Raw genomic sequence first — 18,089 nt, 5'->3', positions numbered from 1 at the left:
TTAGCACAATTTACTTCAAGGGAACTTGGCTCAAACCGTTTCAAGCACATTCCACTCGCAAAATGCGTTTTTGGAAAACAACAACCGATTTCTCTCCCGTGGATATGATGGTAAAGTACGACCGATTCGCTTATGGAACCTTGGAGAAGCTCGATGTCAGTGTAATCGATTTGAAGTATGAGCGTTCGGATCTTTCAATGATGTTTTTCTTACCCAACAAAAAGGACGGCTTGAAAACTCTTGAAGATGGCCTGAAGAAACTCGACTTGGATTTTATTCGCAATCAAATGCAAGAAGATCACGTCGCACTTTACTTACCTAAATTCAAGTTTGAGTTTACGCAAGATTTGGACAAAGTGCTCAAACACCTTGGAATGAAATCAGCTTTCAAGCCAGGCCTAGCTGATTTTAATGTTTTGATGGATCCGGATGTTGATGAACCGTTCTTTTTATCGAAAATTTTTCATAAAGCGTTCATCAAAGTTGATGAAGCTGGGACCGAAGCAGCTGCTGCTGGCTTTTCGCGCCTTACAGGAGGAGGACCCCCGCCAACTTATCGTCCTTTTGTCGCTGATCACCCGTTTATGTTCATGTTAGTATTGAACAATTTAATGATGTTCACAGGGGTTGTTAATAATCCTGCAAATTTTTAAGAATCTATGTTTTTTTGATAAATTACATGCATGTAAGCATTACGAATTTTCTGTAAATTTACATAATTATATTTTTTTGGACTAAAAATGAAAATTATTGTAGTTTAAAACTTTTTAAGGACAACTAAATAAAACAATTTGTTTGATAATTTTCAAATAAATTTAATTATCTTTCTTTTTTTCAATTTTTTAATTAATAATTATGTTGTATTTTTATATCTTTACATGATCTAATCAATTAATCGTTACAATAAATGTAATTTAACTTTAAATTTTCATCTCCTAATAAATTTATTATTTCTTGTGGCGAATTTTGGTTCAATTGAATCGTATTTTGATAAATACAATGACTATCTAATAAAAAAATGATATTAATGCTGATCGTTTTTACATTTTCTGCTCAAATTCATTTCTAAACTATTTATTTTTTTAATATTTTTTAAAGTGAATACTATTCATTTAATATTATGTTAATTATTTAATAAAACTTTTAATAATAACTGGAAAAATTGCACGACAACCAGACATAATTTTAAGTTTATAACGACGACATTAAATCAAAGTCTCTTTTCCCGTCTTTATATTAAATACTTTAATTAATAAGTGTATTGTTGTTTTTCTTCTCTAAGTAATCTAAAGTGTTTATTAATAATAATTAATAATGATAATAATTTACATGCTATATTTTTCATTTGTCCTGCTGTTTTTTTTTTATTTTGTATTATTAAATTTATTTATGTAATTTTAATGGTTAACTATTATTACGTAAGGTGAAGTAAATTTTTAAAGTTTTAGAGAATAAGATTTTCTACAATTAAGGTAAAAATGAAGAGAAACGGAAAGCACAAACATGTTTTCAGTTTATTCTAAACATCAAAATAGGGGACTTTTTATAAAGCTACTTAGTAATTTTTATGTACAATATCTTCGATTTTGTATATTTTAAGCAAAAAGTTTGCCAATAGTTTTGGTTAAAATTAGAATGATAAATTAAGTGCTTTTTTCTTTATTGTCGTTTTAAGAAATAAAACGATATCTGATTTTTGAGCGCAAAAGAAATGTAGGACTTACGTTTGTGTTATGTTTCAAAGCTTATGAGAATAGTTAACAACATCAATAAATAGGACAATTTTCAACATTTAATTTATTCAACAAAAAAATTCTGAATAACATTTTTTTATATATATGGTTGGTCTTTTAAAGCTTTATAATTTTCATTATGATAAAGTTTTAGCGTTCGTTTATGATAAAATAAATAATGTTAATTATTTTAATGAAAATGACGAAAAAATGATATATCTGGCTGACTATCCTGTCTCAATCATATTTGAAAGATAGTCACTAAAACTTGAAAATCATATTTTTTTTTCCATAATTATTTGTTAGTGTTAATATGTGTTTTATTATCATAGTGTATCATTAAATACTTGCGTTTTTAGCAAAAATATAACTTTTTTTTTAGATAGATGTGATAGAATAAACGTATTTTTTTATGTCATAATATCCATTTTAGTATTTTTTATAATAATTTTTGTACTAAAGAAGAGAATAAGCTGATTTTTAGTGAGTTGAAGTATGAGTGGGTATAAGATTGTATATGCGCTGCGTCTAAGCTCTATGTATTTGTGTTAGAAAACTCAAAAGATTCAAATAGTGCATAAAAGAGTAAAATAATTTACTTATTATGTGATTATTAAGATGAATAAAAACATAATGATGTTATTTGTCTAAGTATATTCGGCCTGTCGCCAAAGTTTCGTTAAATTACATTCTTCGCAAAATATTTTTCTTCGTCTTTAATATATTTTCTTATGTAAATTCTTATCCTTTATTTCTTTTCTTATACATTACATGTTATTTATCTCATGATTGACTCGCATTCTGTGGGGAATTCTTCTTGTGTAAAGTTAATAGGATATTTAAGGATTGTTCTATCGTGTCTTAAGATATTTTCTTTGATTTAAGTATCTATCTAAACTATTAGTAAAGGATTTTAGCTTAGATAGAGAGGCTTCTTACAGGATATAAAGATAAGAGCCTGTGCTTTTTTTGTAACATGTTTGAAATTTAATAACGATTTAATATTGTTTTGAACGATTTTTTTTTCGTAAGTTCTACAAGATCAACAATTTTAACTGGTTTTTAGATGCTTTTGTAGGACGTATTTTTTATGTAAAAGATAACAATGCAACTCGGAAAAATTCTTTCTTTCAATACAAAGCAAATCTTCGCATTCTTATTATACGTCAAAAAGTAATAGCTTTGAATAATACATATATTGTAGGTATGTTTGTCTCATAAATGTGTGTCTGTATATATATATTATATAAGAAGAACCAACGCAGTAAATGACATTCAAAATATGTTTTTCGCATATATGAAATAGATGGGTTTGGTCTCTAAACTACATTTAAGTGGCTTTGTGGTGGATTTTGTGAGTTTAGTTTATTAATTTGGGCAAGATATGCTTCTTTTAGTATGTTTCAATTTTTTTCGTTATCAATTATATCATCTGATCGATATTATTGTGAGTCGGAATAATCGTACTATTATAATTATTTCTACTCTTATTATTTTAGAGAAATAGAGATGGTAATAATAGCAATAGAAGAAGAACACGGTTAAGGATGTAGTTTTTTGAATCACAAATTTTGCTAAATATTAGAACCAACTGCCACCACCAAGTTTGCCCAGTCCACCTAATCCACCAAGACCTTTGCCAAGGACATTTCCTACAGATCCTTTGACCAAATTTCCTACATTTGATAAAACATTGCCATCTTCTCCGCTGATCTTTTCCATTATCTTGATTTTTGGCTTGGCTGCTTCATCTTCTCCGTTTGCAAAGCTAAATTAAAAGAGTTAATTTTAGTAAAAAGTTAACAAAACAAACTTTAATGCAGTACAAGTAACTCAACAACTCAGTAACAAAAGCAAAAAAATTTAAATAATAAGAATTGATAGTATATGTTGTATTTAAATTTCGAACTAAACTATACAAAAATAGCTAAAAAGCGAGAAATGACAAACAATGTTCGTATTTGTTTGACATTTAGCGCTTTATGTGCAACTAAGCACACAAACGAAATATTTTATTACGAAAAATGCATGATGTTATCAGATTTATGTATAATGAGTTTTAAATGATTTGTTTCTAATATAAAAAGTAGGTATTTTTGTTCGGTTCATTTGTGTCACTCTGTTCTAAGTAGTACGATTAAAGCTAAATTTGAAATTTTATTTATCTATAAAAAAATTACAGAATAAATTAAAATTTCTTAAAGAAAACTCTATGAGTGGAAAAGTTTTATCCAAGCTACTGTGAAGGCATGGATACTTTGAATAGAGACAAAAGTTTTGTTTTACAAGAAGAGTCGAGACTGGCCACTAACATTCAGACGAAACTCAAGATTGATGTATTTTTTGAGCCTGCATGTGAATGTTTTGTGTGGCTTATATCGATCTTAATTAAAACAATTTATTAATTAAGAATGATTGAAGAGGCAATTAAATCAAATGGCAAATCAGAGCATTCTCATTTTTTTTTCTTCTTTTGTATTTGGTACATACTCTTCTCCTTCTTCATCTTCTTCTCCTACTTCTCTAGGCTCTCTGTCACTTAATTTATTGTGTTTATAAGATAATGTGTGGTTTGTTTGAGTTTTTTTGTTTGTATTATAAAAACGAGAAAAGAAGGGAGGTAAAAACAAGAAGAAAATAGGTGTAGCTGAGTCATATTACAGGTAAATAGTATAGATAGAAGATAGATTAAAGGATTTAATGAGCGGAACATTTAAAACAAAAGATCATATTCTACTAAAAGTTAAATTTCCACTTACTCTCCATCATCATCTCCTTCAGGCATGGACATTTGACAAGTTGCCTCTTCAGCTTGCATTCGATTGGCCACCGTTTGATACGCTTTGGAGTTTAGTTTGTCCTCCATGACACCTTGTAACTCAAAATCTGAATAAATTTTCTGTAAAAAAATGTTTTTGCATAAATATTCATTGCGAATTAACAAGCGATATGGTAACTTACTTTAACGATATGTGAGAGTGCTGCACATTGATAGTAATGCAGGCCGTGGTCCATTCGCTCAGAAAGCCAGTTACACAGCATATTTATTTGTTGAGCATACCAGTTTTCGAAGAATGTCAAAATCCATAGTTCATCTGTTATCTTTCCGCGAATCTGGTCCATATTGTTACGCATGAAACTAACGTAACTTTGACCAACATCTTTGCCAGACCCAGATACATTCTAAAAAAAAAAATGAGAAAAAAATTAAAAAAAAAATTAATAAATTTAGATTAATTTAATAATAAACTTAAATTATTTATTAAATAATAAATAAATAAATAATAAATTATAAATTTAATAATAAAATTTTTTTAACTTACCGCAAAACTCATAAGTGAACCAATCAGACTTCCTTCATCATATCGTCCTAATTTAGATAATGATCCTTCTAACACACTCATCAACTTATGAATTAACCCCTCAGTCATAGAATTCATTGTCGTATCAATCAGTTTGTCGATTTTTGCATGGAATTGATACTGAAAAAATTATAAATCAATAAAAAAAAATTAAAATCTTAAGAAACAAACAAATTTACCAAATCTATTCCTTCAACCGAACAAAGTTTAAATGATTGATTTTTGGCATCTAACATCACATTGACCATTGCACACATTTCTGTGGGTACAATGTAGTCTGTGGATATAAATGGGACCCCTGTCTTTTTCAACCAACTCTGAAATGAGCCATCGGTGCGCTGGATACACGAATCGATCATGTCGCTAGCCATCATCTTAAGTCTTTGCTCTAAGTGTGTTCGGAATTCGGCATCTGGCCAGTGTAAATCACGTATGAAAGACTGTAATGCGTCTAATTTCCAAAAGAGATCTTCTGAAGTGGCGCAACCGTTTCTGCAAAATGATAAAAAAAAAATATTTCAAAACCATGATTTTGGAAAATCTTGAGATACTTACCCTTTACTCTCCCAACGCTCCTTTTCAAAACCTTTGTGTATCGATTGTGCGATAGATGACTCCATCAAGTCAACATACCGTACAACTAATGGTGCAAAACAATCTCGTAAATGGGCGTGAAAACGTCCATTTTTAAGATTATCTAAAAAAAATAAAAAACAAAAATTTTATTAAAAGGAAATTCAAAAATAAAAACTTTACTGACCATCGGTTCGCAAATAATCGTTTAATATTTGGAACAGTGGAAACGAGTCCCACGTATCTGGAGGCTGTTCGGCCAATATACGATCCATGTCAACAGCAAACAATGACCAAAATATTTCTGCATGCTCTACTATTAAGTCGCTAAACCAAGCAAAGGCCTGAAAAATTTATCGATGTTTTCGTTTTGAATTTATATTATACATTTTTAGTTGTGTGAATTTGTTTTTATCTATTTTACTGCAAACGAAAGCGCAATGCATTCAAAATAAAAACATGCCATATACAAGTAACTTTATAACAAATTTTAGTTTGATTAAATTAAAATAAAAATTTTAAAATAAAATTTGATGCTATAGAAAAATAATAATAGTTAAAAAAAAATAGTAATTATTGAGGAAAACAACACGTGCTTAAAACAACAAGTATATTTTCAAAAATAAAGATTTTCCAAAAAAACCTCAGAAATCATGATAAGTTCCAATTTAACTTTTTTATCTTGTCCCTTTCATATATTTTGAATTCTTCATTCACATCTGTCATCTGAAAACTTTTATGGTATATATTTTATCTTAATGGACGTTGTGTTTGTATAGTAAAGAATCGCCATTAGGACAGTAAGAAGAAAGAAAAACTGTTGAACAGAAACTAAATAAAAATTTTAAATATTTTAATAAATTCATTTTAATTAGTTACATGCATCACCTTTTACAATTATTCTCTTTTTTGCCCTAGAAACGGAGTTCTTTTGAATGTTTTAACAAAGAATAAAAATATGTGAAACAAAAACTAAAAGCACTCTACTTTTATTCTATGTCAGACGAAAACATTTTTCGTTATCAAATAATAAACATTTGATTTTTTTTATTACAGAATTTATTTTTTTTTAAAAAAGCAACACTACTTTAGCAACTTATTTAAACAAAATCATTACTTTTCTCAAATGAGTACTCTATATAGGTGTGTAAGACTCTACGCGACACTTGTAAGCTTTTAAAAAATATATAAAAATTCAAGTGAAATGCATAAATGTACTATTAAATTGTCTGATACAAAAGTATCAAAATTTTTTTATAAATATTAATTAAAAATCTAACAATAAAAATTACAAAAGAAACTTGCCTAATGTATTTTTTTTTTAATTTCGAACAATTCTATTATATTTTATTAATATAAGTAAAATAAAACAACTCAAATTAAATACAGTAGCAGTAAGTGAACTGAGTTTGTGTGCTCTACGGTTTGTATTATTTTTCAAACGATTTTTATTCAAAGAAAAACAGATGTAGAATACAGAGTAGTAGTAGAGAGAGAGTTGAAAAAAACTTACGTTATTCGCGTCATTCCTCATACTTTGAATCTGGATGTGAATAAAGAATATAGTAAGATTTTTCTTTGTAGATTTTTCTAAATATTGAGAAAAGTCGTGATTTGTGCATGATATAATTTATCCAAATTTATTTCAAATTGTCATCCTTTTTTAACTTTTGCTCATTAAATGCCCGACAAGAAAGTTACTATCAAGAGCGACAGACAACAATACAAATTACGCAAAATAAAGTTCACACTTAGTTTGAAAAGATAACTTAAGAAAAAAAATTAGGAGTAGGATGAGAGGATAGAGACGACATCAATATAAAGTCTTAGACAGAGGTGACAATTATATATAAGAGGTTAAGTTTTACGTGAGGCATATATTAATTCAAATTTAAAAAAAACATTCATATTTCATATTGTTTAAGGGACACATTGATAGTAATATAATAATATGATTAAAATATTATATTGACACTTTTTATGTAACACTTTTTGTGTGTAAATTTGTTTGAGATTGTATAAACCGTAGAAAATAAAAGTAATAAAGTACCTCTGCGTAATGTTCGTCATTTTGTTGCAATAGATCCACACAAAGTTCGGCTAAATGGATTAAATCTTCGAGCTTTTTAGCCGGAGGGACATCATGATCACCGCGCAAATCCTCTGTTAACGTAAAAATCGAAGAATGGAATACAAAAAAATAGAAAATAAAGTTTTGTAGCAGCTCACCCTCAATTTTTGCTTCACCAGATAATTTTGTATAGTTAACTAAGGCCGCTGTTTCTAGACTTTTTTTAATCGTCGACCTAACTTCTTCCGGGGGGACAGGTGAACATATATCCTTCATGAGAACACGCTCCAATAGAGAGAGCGTTGCTTTTAAAGCACCTTCTGGTCTTCCAAATGGGAAACAAAATCTAAAATAATTAAAAATTAGAGTTAAACAAATACGAAAAACGTTCATTCAAAAGATTTTTTTACCTAAAATTAGTTATTTGATATTCTAATAAGACACGTAATCGTTCCTTTATTTCTTGGAATTTCTCCTTTTCCTCGTGAGTTATACTACCAACACCATCAGGACTGTCGAGCAAAATTAAATTGTATTGTAGAGTTTGATATAAAAAAAGAAATTAAAAGACTTGCCGATTTCCATGTACATGACTAGCACAGAATGCAAATGAGAAATGAATTAAAGTAGGATCTATCATGTTGTTTTTCTCGGCGCGATCCAGTAAATCAGAAAGATAACAAATGTGACGGTAACATCCGCGGACGCCATATCTTGCACAGTATTCGTCCAAAACGAATACTTGCCCCGGACTAAACCAGCCCTGTGAAGAAAATGGAAAAATTTTAATTTTATATGTTTTGAAATACAAATCAAAATACAATAATACGAACCAAAGAGGCATACGGATCATTCAACCTATAATCTAATGTGGCATTTTGTAACAATTTGAATAATGATGCGTGATCATATGTACAAGGATCAGCGGTAACGAATTCCTCCATGCCATGCTTCTTAGCTTTATCATCACCTGCGACTTTGGCAAAGGCAGAATTTTGTGAGACGGGTGGCGTGGGTTTGTGTGATTGACCCGTGGCTCGATATAGTGCCATTACCCATAAGCTACATTCATTTTCGTCATCACATGCGAACAAAACGGTCTCACCTTCACGGACGGCATTTATAAAGTACTTTCCACCATCCAAATCAACACCAAACATAAGGCTAGCTGTATATTTACGGAAAATATTCACGTGAAAATTTGCTATTGTCCGAGATTAATAAAATTAATGTAACGCACCACTTGCTTGTTCAATATAATCCACAGTATAACCATCGAGTTGCATCATTTCTGACGGCTCAGATTTGACTTCTTTATAGGAGCACATGGCAAATGTGTATTGCGAGACCTGGACGAGCACATAAAATCGTCGTTTCCATTTTTTCCAGCAAGATTTCCCGATCGCATACAAAAATCCACAATGTTTCATATTGAGCGGTTTGTCCATGCGACAAGCAATCTTGATGCGTAAGTCTTGGTCCGGAAGACTTTTTGGCACGGTCATTTTATGCCACTCTGGGCCCTGCGACAAGAAAAAATTGGCTTTTTAAGATAAGAGGAAGGGAGGAAAAGAAAGCCGAGACTATACTTTATTGACAGACGGCGTCGGTCTCAGCAACACTTTTCCTAGCTCTTTATCCTCAAGAGCTAACATTCCCGGATTTTCCGTGTAACATTTAACCTTTAATACTGGAAGTGGATGCGTTGTGGTAAAGTCTCCTTGTGTGTCCCACCTAATTCATCGGAATTCGAAAAGTTAGTTTAAATAAAAAAATGTTTAAAGAAAAAAAAAATGATTATTTAAATAAAAACACAATATACATTGGTTTCGATGCCTCCGCCTGATCCGTTTGTAGCTTTTCTCCCTTTTCCAATTCCATTGTACAGTAGACAATGCGATTCGGTGCGAGCGATTTTAAACCCTTTACCTCCATCACCACCACCTCTAAACTAAATGTTAGAACAACATCTTGCTTTGTGAGGTGCGTATCGCCGTCTGCCGAATCCCCCTCTATCTTTGCTAAAGATCCCTGGGATCTGAATTTGTTAAAAACACTGTTGCGTTTGGACTCTCGCTTAATTAATCTTATTTGTGATACCTGTTGTGATTATAACGTTTGATTTTAAGAAGTCCATGTTTAGAATCTAGACCTTTTGATACCGGTAATGATTCCAGATTTGCCATAAGCAAATTGATGGATGACTTCAGCTCCTCGATGTAGAGTGACTCCATTTCCTTCAGCACGAACTTTGGCATCAGTTTTCGGTTGCGCTCCATCTCAGACACTCTCTGCATCCGTCCATCTAGTTCTCGTCTGATAGCGGCAGCCTGCTCGTCCGCAGAGTCAAGCTAGAAGGCAAAAGAAAAACAATGATGAATACGTTATGTTCCACATGAGCACAGAGAAAGGTGGCTATGGAAACACCGATGTTTGGAAAGAACCGTAGAAAGTCAAAAACAAAACATAAATACACACAATTTTGACATTTCTGAAGAGAGACAGGAATATTGTCAACGTGAGCAAGGACTCTACAGCGCATATTCCACCACGTTCATTCACTAAAACGAATCCAGTCAGATTTTCTTGTTTATTTATTTTTTGCAGAGGATATTTCTCTCTTTTCTGCTCTAGCTGAGATATTTGAGAGAAGAAATTGATGTTCATTTTCATTAAAGAATACATATTGTGATTAGCTTCATATATGTACTTTATTGTGTGAATGAATATTCTCTTTCGATCTTTTTATTGGCTCGTTTCCACTGATTAACAAATAAAAAAGGACTTACCATCAGTGCATTAAAGAGAATTTGATGTTCGAATTTTTTGACCCCTAAAATTTGCTGGAACATGTCATACAATTGTTCTTTAGTCAGAATGGATTCACTATTTAGTGGCTGTTGCATTCTTGTAGGACGTTTTGTTTCTTCATCGCCTGCAAAAAAAAAAACATTTAGAATCAAAAATATTTTTTTTTTCAATTCATATGTACCTGTTCCTTTAAGAATGCAATCGAATTTAGCCATCCAAGAGGTCAAAACTGTTTCCTTGCTCAATCCATCAATTTCCGGCAGTGATCTCACTCGTTTCTCAATGTTGTTTTTAAAGACTTCGCGGAAATCGTGCTGCGTACAACATCCGGACTGCACCATGCGTACCACGCGTTCCGATTTCAGAAAGACATCATGATAACTTTGTACCGCATTTTGAAAGGCTTCATCCGCCATTATGTTAGTTTCGCCCTTCAAAAACGATACGAATCTACCTATGATTGTGTCTAATTGCTGTTTGGTTATTTTCAATTGGCGTTTCGTCATGTCCGTCGGCTGTTTTGCGTTAAAGGGATATGTAATGCAACGTGTCACAAAGACATACAACTGAATACGCCGTTTGCGATCTTCTTCCGCGCGTTCTTGCGTTTCCTGCAAAGAAAATTCGAAAATAAAGGTAAGTAAAACTCTGTAAATTTTGGTTTTTCACACCTACATCGTGCCACAGAGGAATTCAACTCTAATGAAGACTTATTTACCTCTTATTGTGTCCTTCGCATAAACAAAGCTCAAACATGCAAACTGTTTCATTATTATTCTTCATTACATAGAAAAAAGAGACACACTCAACAAAACACATTTCATCACTTTTACGTCAATTAAAGTAAAAATACTGAGCAAAAACAAGCACAAACATTTCTAATTCATACAAATGAGAGCTTTTATCCAGGCATAAACCCATAAAAACAAAGTTTCGCATTATTTTATTTCGCATGTCTCAGTATGTATGGCAAAACTGCGAATAAAATACTATAATTGCACTTGTGTTATTATTACCTGAGCGTCTATTCTACAATGCCCTTGCTCATATAAAAGTGGATAAAGGTGATTATTATTGTTAGTTCTTGTTGTTTCTATTTTAATACGAAAATAATATTGAAATATGACTTGAATTGCGAACAAAATCATAAATATTCATAAAAAAATTACATTAAACATGTCATAGAGCTGTGTAAATTATATATGAAGGTATATAAGTTCAAATCATATATTGTTTCTCTTGCGTTAAACAACTTTTTAGTAATCTGCTTTGTTTAGTCAAAATTATCCTTTTTCCGTTCGAGTATGATTTTAAAAAAATAAATTTTTCTTGAATAATTTCTGCATAGAGTCAATCAATTTGATTTAAAAATAACTTAATGATATTATGGTCTCAATTAAAATCCTTTTAAAATAATTGCTTGAATGCACAATCGTCCACACAGTAATTATCGATTGATTAACCTTTAAATTATTATTTATTTTTGTTGCATGTCAGTATTAATTTGATGACATCAATTCTGTTGCACATTTGGGAGCAATTTATTTATAACTATATTTTGAATGGTTGAAAAATTAATGCGGAATATCACTTTTGTCGACAATTGGGAAATGTATGAACTGTCAATATAATATTTATTTTTTTAAGTTTAATAGTATATTTTAACCAAAGAAGTAAAAGAAAATTAAACTTATGATAACATTTAAACTAAACTTATAATGTATCACGTTCCTTGTTATTTTCGTCAAAATCATGTAAATTATGTATGAACGAGTTTTTTTAAGTTTTTATAATTTTAAAATTATGTTTTAGTGTTTTTTTTAAATATACAAAAAATACTTAAATCCCGCTTATTAAATGGCTTATAGATGTTCCGTTCAAATTTTCAATTTTTCACTTTTGATAGTAAACATTTTAGAATGAAATTTTTCAAGATTTTCCGATAAATTTTTCGAGCCTGAAGTTTTCCAAATTTTATGTTTTCCAATGGAGACATATCTTGAAATTTCCAACGGATAATTTTTTTAAATAGTAAGAATTCGAAACCTGCTAATTCAAACAAAGGAAAGTCACACCACACAGACGGACGGACGGACGGACGGACGGACGGACGACATCACGAGCACAATACCGCATTTTTTTCAAAAAAATTGAAATGCGGTAAAAATTAAACTTATGATAACATTTAAACTAAACTTATAATGTATCACGTTCCTTGTTATTTTCGTCAAAATCATGTAAATTATGTATTCTTTATAGGTTTTGAAATACTTTTATTTTTTTAAGATGAACGAGTTTTTTTAAGTTTTTATAATTTTAAAATTATGTTTTAGTGATTTTTTAAAAATATACAGAAAAAAAAACTTAAATCCTGCTTATTAAATGGCTTATAGATGTTCAAATAAATTTTGATAGTAAAAGGGAGATGAGGTAAGAGAGATAAATAATTAGCGAAAGGAAATTAACTATGTTAAATAGACATATCTTGATTGCGAATTATGTGTTGTTAAATAATAAAGAGAATGGAAACGCCTGGTCCTTCATGTTAAACTCAACATCACTATCATTTGTCACGCACATCATGACTTCTACCTTTTTATTTTAATTAAATGGCACTACTGAATATAGAAAAAAATGATCCTTATTTTCCCTTTTTAAATAAACTGGAAAAATATAACACTTTAAGTAAAGTGAAAGTAAAAAATGACTATAATGAGTATAATGGTCATATTGTCGAATAAAAATTGTTATCTCATCACAAGTACTTTTTTCTGTACCATTATTTGTATTGATGTCATGGCAAAATAAACTTTTCTGCATTTTATTACTTTTTACATAAACCACTTTGTATGTATGTATTTGTGTGACAGATGTTGTCAACACACAATGGTGAAACGTTTATTCATTAAGAGCCACGTACATTGAGCAAGGACAAGGAAAAAACATGAAAAAAAAAATTGTACAAAAATGGAAATAAATAAAAATAATATTTGTTATTCTCTTCAATAACTCAACTCATGCTTTTAGAAGAAATTTATTGTTGAGTACTGATCAAAAGTGAAGTTGTTGTTTGTTTCGCGTTCAAGTTTAAAATAAAGTATGAAATGATTCTAAACTGCGAATAATTTAACATAATTTTTAAAAAATATTTTTGTTTCGCATTAAGGTATTTTTGATGGGGGATCAAAAACAAATATTATTTAATTTTTCATATACCATTTTTAACGATGTTGACTGTTATGAATAATTTTTTTTACAATAAATTAATTTTTTGTTTAGGTTACTTTCAAATTTAAACAAAATTTAAGTTAAAATTTAAGAAAAATTTGATAAATGTATTTTAAAAAGATCGATTAATGTTTTATTCTAAACTTTTAAAGCTAAATCAGATTTTTTTTTTAAATTTAAAAAATCCATTAAAGTTGCCTAATAAATAATATTTTATAAAATTTTGGTTAATCCTTCACGCAGACGTTTCATATAATTAAGAATTAAATAGAAAAAAATATTCATTTTCACATTTTTAAATACTTTGTCGTTTTCATTTTACTATTGTTATGTTGACATTTACAAACAACACAAAAAATCAGCAAAGAAGTAAGCACACCGTCTCACATACTTTGTGACAAGGAGACAAGAGCATTTAAATTTATTTTTCGCTACATTTAAATACAGCAGTGCACATTACATGGCGAAAATAAGCTAAACGTTTGAATTTTACTTCTCTTTCATGACAATTCTCTTGTGTGTTCGTTGACGGCAACTAATTTCATATGTGCGTTTTGTGTTCTGATAAAATTTTGAGCATGCTAATTTTGTGTTATTTCATGCTATCTTAAGTAAGTCAAATACGTGGAATCTTGTTTCTTTGTTCACAAGCTTTTAGCTTGAAATAAACTCATCCTTTATTTTTTTTTATCAATCTCAATATTTTTTGCTTTTATTATTTTCTGTCTAAAAAAAAAAGTTTAGTACTTTTTGATTTTTGGAAACGCCACATGAAAAACTTCAATGACTTTTGAAGAAGTTACCCAATTAAAAATCTAATTAATGCCTCTCGTATAAATTATTATTATTAGTATAGACAGCGTGACAGTGTCAGGAGATGGTTAATGAGGAAAGTTTTAATTTTCTTTCGTTGGAGTATCTTAAATATAAAAAAAACCGTTGTTTTGATTTAACGAAACAAATTTTCATGGAATGAGTTAACAGATGAAATTTAGGTTTTCAATGAGTTTTTTTTTAAATTAGTGAGTTAAGATATTTCTTCATTAGAAACCACTTAGTTTATGTTTGTTTGCTTAGTATCCCATAGTGCTAGATAACCATGGTTGTCACCCTTGCGTATTGTGGCTTTGAACGTGTGTACGATTTTTTTTTGTTTGTCAAGAGAAGAAAATATATTATGTAGTGTTAAATCACAAAGTTGTAAATTTTCATGTTTAGCAAGTTTAAAAGGACTCGCGTATGAATAGTTTTTATCTAGTCATCAGATTTTCATACCTCTTTTAGGGATGTCAATCCTTTGTCAAGATTTTGTTTACAAATAAATTGTATTCACAACTTTTTCAAAACTTAAATTTTCTGTGGTACGGTAGGTATGAAAATAAGTTTTGATTTGAATTAAAGATGAGATTTATACTTACATGTGGATCTTGAACTTCATTTTTATCGCTTGTCATTGATGGAGTTGGAGAATTGGATCGCGCAAATGACCCATGTCGTTGCGAAACGGCAGAAGCACCTCCAACATCTGCAGTATCCTGTGACAATGTACTTGATGGCGATGGCGTGCGAGGTAATGAAGGTCCCGGTGCTAAGCTACCACTAGAATCACTTTGTACATTATCCTTGCGAAGTGACGTGTCCCGATTGGGATGCGTCGGATGACTTTTGGCCATTTCCGCACCGGGATGACGCATTGGCGATGCATGGTGTGGCCCATGACCGTTTGCATGCTCGATACGGACTCCTGCTGGTGGACCTTTGTGGCCCGCTTGCATGTGTGGAGGCTTGGTTGGTGGACGGGCAACTGTTCCATCATCATCTTCCTCTTCGGATGAGCTTGGATCAATCATATTGCTTGTTTACGTTAACACGAAAAACTCAAAATATGAGGGTTTTTGTTCCTTGCGAAGGTGTGAAGTGCCTGAAAGTAAACGAAAAAATGAATTACAATTAAAAATCAAATCATGTTTAATTTTATTTCTTAAAATTTATTATTAAAAAAAATATTTTATGAAGGAAAATGAGTTTCAACAATAATTATTTTAAAATACGTTTCAACAACATAATTTTTTATAAAGAAAGTTCACGAGACTTTAAACAAACAAATTTGTTTTTGTTAAAACATGGAATGAGTGAATTACAACCTTCACATTTAAAAAAAAATAGACGCAAATTCTCCTTTCAATGAGAAAATTATTCACATTATTTCGTGTAGAATGTACTAGGCATCAAATAATAAGCATTAAGAATGCTGTTGTTAAGAAAATAAGTTACGCGAGCTATGTTATTTATTGTTAGGCTGTTCAAATACGTGAGAATTTGTTGCGGACCATTTTCGCTCTACTCAGAGACACTTTGAGGTTCACCCAACCAAAGTAAACACACAAAAGAAAAGTGGAAAAAACACTATTTTCTCTTGTTTTGCAACCATGTCAGTTTAAAATGTTGTTGGAACACCAACAGCAACATGTACCAAGGCTGAGGTCTGTTCTGACAGTAAAAAAAGTGTACATTTTGCTTTCAACCAACGACACACGAATGTTGAGATGATGAAATATATTTAGAAGTGTCATGCCGCGATATTAAAGTCTTACTGCAGATGAACTTCCGTTTCGATGTTCACTTTTTTTTCTTCATTTGTGTCATACGCTCAAAATGTGAGTAACATAAAAAACACTCCATAAAATTTTAGTGTTATTTACTCAATTTATATAATGTTGGTTGGTTTTATTGTTATTATGTTATTCGTATTTTCTTTTCGTCAACTAAGTAAGCCGAAGTAAACTAGCATATCACTTGTTCCGCTTCTTTTCAATTTCTTGTCGGAAAATTCTGTAAATATAATATAATGAAAAGTGACACTGAAAACAGACAATAATTCAACACATGAATAATTAAAGCTACGTCAACGGAGTGTTATCGTACAAACTTTCAATATAAATAACTCGCAAGAAATTTTGATGCTGACTTGACAATTTAATGTCTGTGTATAAAATAAATGTATAGTTTACATTCTGGAGGTATCTCTAACACGGTTGTTTTGTAAAAAAAATTATATGTATTGTTCTGGAACTTGTCATTTTAAATATTTATGAAAATTGTAAGAATATTGCGTGCCAGGGATTAAAATTGGATTAAAATAAATTTTCATTCAAGGATAATCGCTAAGAAAAGAATTATATTATTTTTTTGTTAACTTAGAATTAAAGGTTGCTTATAGCTAATCAAGGCCATTTCAAGCAAAATAAAACAATATCTTCAATAAAAAAAATGCTAAAATGAGAATTTAATGCATACAATTTAATGTTAGAGTAGACTGGATTTTATTTGTGAGTTTCATTAGGTTTATTTGCTTTATTCAGAAATAATTCGTATGCTTTTGAAATTATTTTATGTTAGATATCTGCATCACATTTTTAATTTTTAAAAATCATAAGTTTTTGTCGTAATACAGACAAACATCAGTGATGTTTAATTTTTGATCATATATTTTAAAATATTTCAAACAAAGAATATTTTAGGTAAAAATAAGATTAAATTAAAAAAAAAAATTAAATTTTTATTTAATTTTTTTTTAATGTAACCGAATATTCTGTTATGGCGCCATCCATTTACGGCGTCGGAAGTTTGAGGGGGGGTGGGGGTACATGAGTTTCCGATGGATTTCGACGTAGGGGGAGGGGGGATAAAAGGAAAATACGACGTCGTACAAATTCTCTATAGTTAAGATTTTTTGTCTCAGTTTTTCAGAAATATTTAAGCGCTTCAAACTTTTTTGTTTTGTTTTGTAATTTACAGAGTAAACATGTACAATTTTTCCCAAATTTCTATTTAAATTTGAGCTACATTTTAAACAATTTTTCTTGTTAGGGGGGGGTATATTTGGCCAAAAAGTACGTCGTAAATTAGGGGGGGGTTTTTAAATTCCGACGGTTTCCGATTATAGGGGGGGTGGGGGTCAAAAAATGTCCATTTTTATCCGACGCCGTAAATGGATGGCGCCTTATAGTCAAGTTTTTGAAATGAATTTAATTTATTGGAATAACCACATCACCCGATTTCTGCATTTCATCGAAAAAAAATGGTATGAGAATTTTTGATGGTTTTGTGTTATTTATTTGTTATCCAAAAAACCTAAATTTAAAATTCTACAACGAACCAAAGTGTTTCTATGCATTTTTAGTGAGATCGGGTATGTCAAAGAGGTACTTTTATATACCCAAATGCACTAAAAAATGTCTAAAATCCGTATACAGCTTTTCTATTTTTTATTTTATAAACTTTACTAAATATTTTTTGTATTATTTTTTT

The 18,089-nt window shown here is 30.3% G+C and overlaps 2 protein-coding genes across 3 annotated transcripts in view; one reads left to right on the top strand and one right to left on the bottom strand.

Moving 5' to 3' along the window:
- The first annotated feature begins 6 nt into the window (after positions 1-6).
- Positions 7-807, top strand: LOC134834240 (serpin B3-like). The gene has a single exon (XM_063848827.1). It carries the CDS (start codon positions 63-65, stop codon positions 651-653), a length of 591 nt encoding a protein of 196 aa, XP_063704897.1. The 5' UTR covers positions 7-62; the 3' UTR covers positions 654-807.
- Positions 808-1,956: 1,149 nt separating this feature from the next.
- Positions 1,957-18,089, bottom strand: part of LOC134835767 (calcium-dependent secretion activator) — a 34,423-nt gene continuing 18,290 nt past the window's right edge. Inside the window, exons 2-21 of one of the 2 annotated variants that reach the window (XM_063850719.1) lie at positions 15,197-15,699; positions 10,732-11,161; positions 10,529-10,674; positions 9,840-10,090; positions 9,562-9,795; positions 9,329-9,473; positions 8,980-9,262; positions 8,573-8,907; positions 8,315-8,502; positions 8,150-8,251; positions 7,898-8,085; positions 7,719-7,831; positions 5,856-6,012; positions 5,651-5,792; positions 5,275-5,587; positions 5,057-5,215; positions 4,695-4,916; positions 4,493-4,632; positions 4,224-4,271; positions 1,957-3,501 (exon numbers count right to left, since the gene is read on the bottom strand). In XM_063850719.1, coding sequence (XP_063706789.1) covers positions 3,315-3,501; positions 4,224-4,271; positions 4,493-4,632; positions 4,695-4,916; positions 5,057-5,215; positions 5,275-5,587; positions 5,651-5,792; positions 5,856-6,012; positions 7,719-7,831; positions 7,898-8,085; positions 8,150-8,251; positions 8,315-8,502; positions 8,573-8,907; positions 8,980-9,262; positions 9,329-9,473; positions 9,562-9,795; positions 9,840-10,090; positions 10,529-10,674; positions 10,732-11,161; positions 15,197-15,628 — 4,215 coding nt within the window. In that variant the 5' untranslated portion in view covers positions 15,629-15,699 and the 3' untranslated portion in view covers positions 1,957-3,314. Of the gene's footprint in view, positions 3,502-4,223; positions 4,272-4,492; positions 4,633-4,694; positions 4,917-5,056; positions 5,216-5,274; positions 5,588-5,650; positions 5,793-5,855; positions 6,013-7,718; positions 7,832-7,897; positions 8,086-8,149; positions 8,252-8,314; positions 8,503-8,572; positions 8,908-8,979; positions 9,263-9,328; positions 9,474-9,561; positions 10,091-10,528; positions 10,675-10,731; positions 11,162-15,196; positions 15,700-18,089 lie in introns of both variants that reach the window. The other variant, XM_063850718.1, reaches the window with a different exon arrangement.

Source organism: Culicoides brevitarsis, chromosome 3 (genome assembly GCF_036172545.1).
Source record: "Culicoides brevitarsis isolate CSIRO-B50_1 chromosome 3, AGI_CSIRO_Cbre_v1, whole genome shotgun sequence".
Classification (NCBI taxonomy): Eukaryota; Metazoa; Arthropoda; class Insecta; order Diptera; family Ceratopogonidae; genus Culicoides; species Culicoides brevitarsis.
Note: the sequence above shows the minus strand (reverse complement) of the source record. Positions and strands in the feature narration are given on the sequence as shown.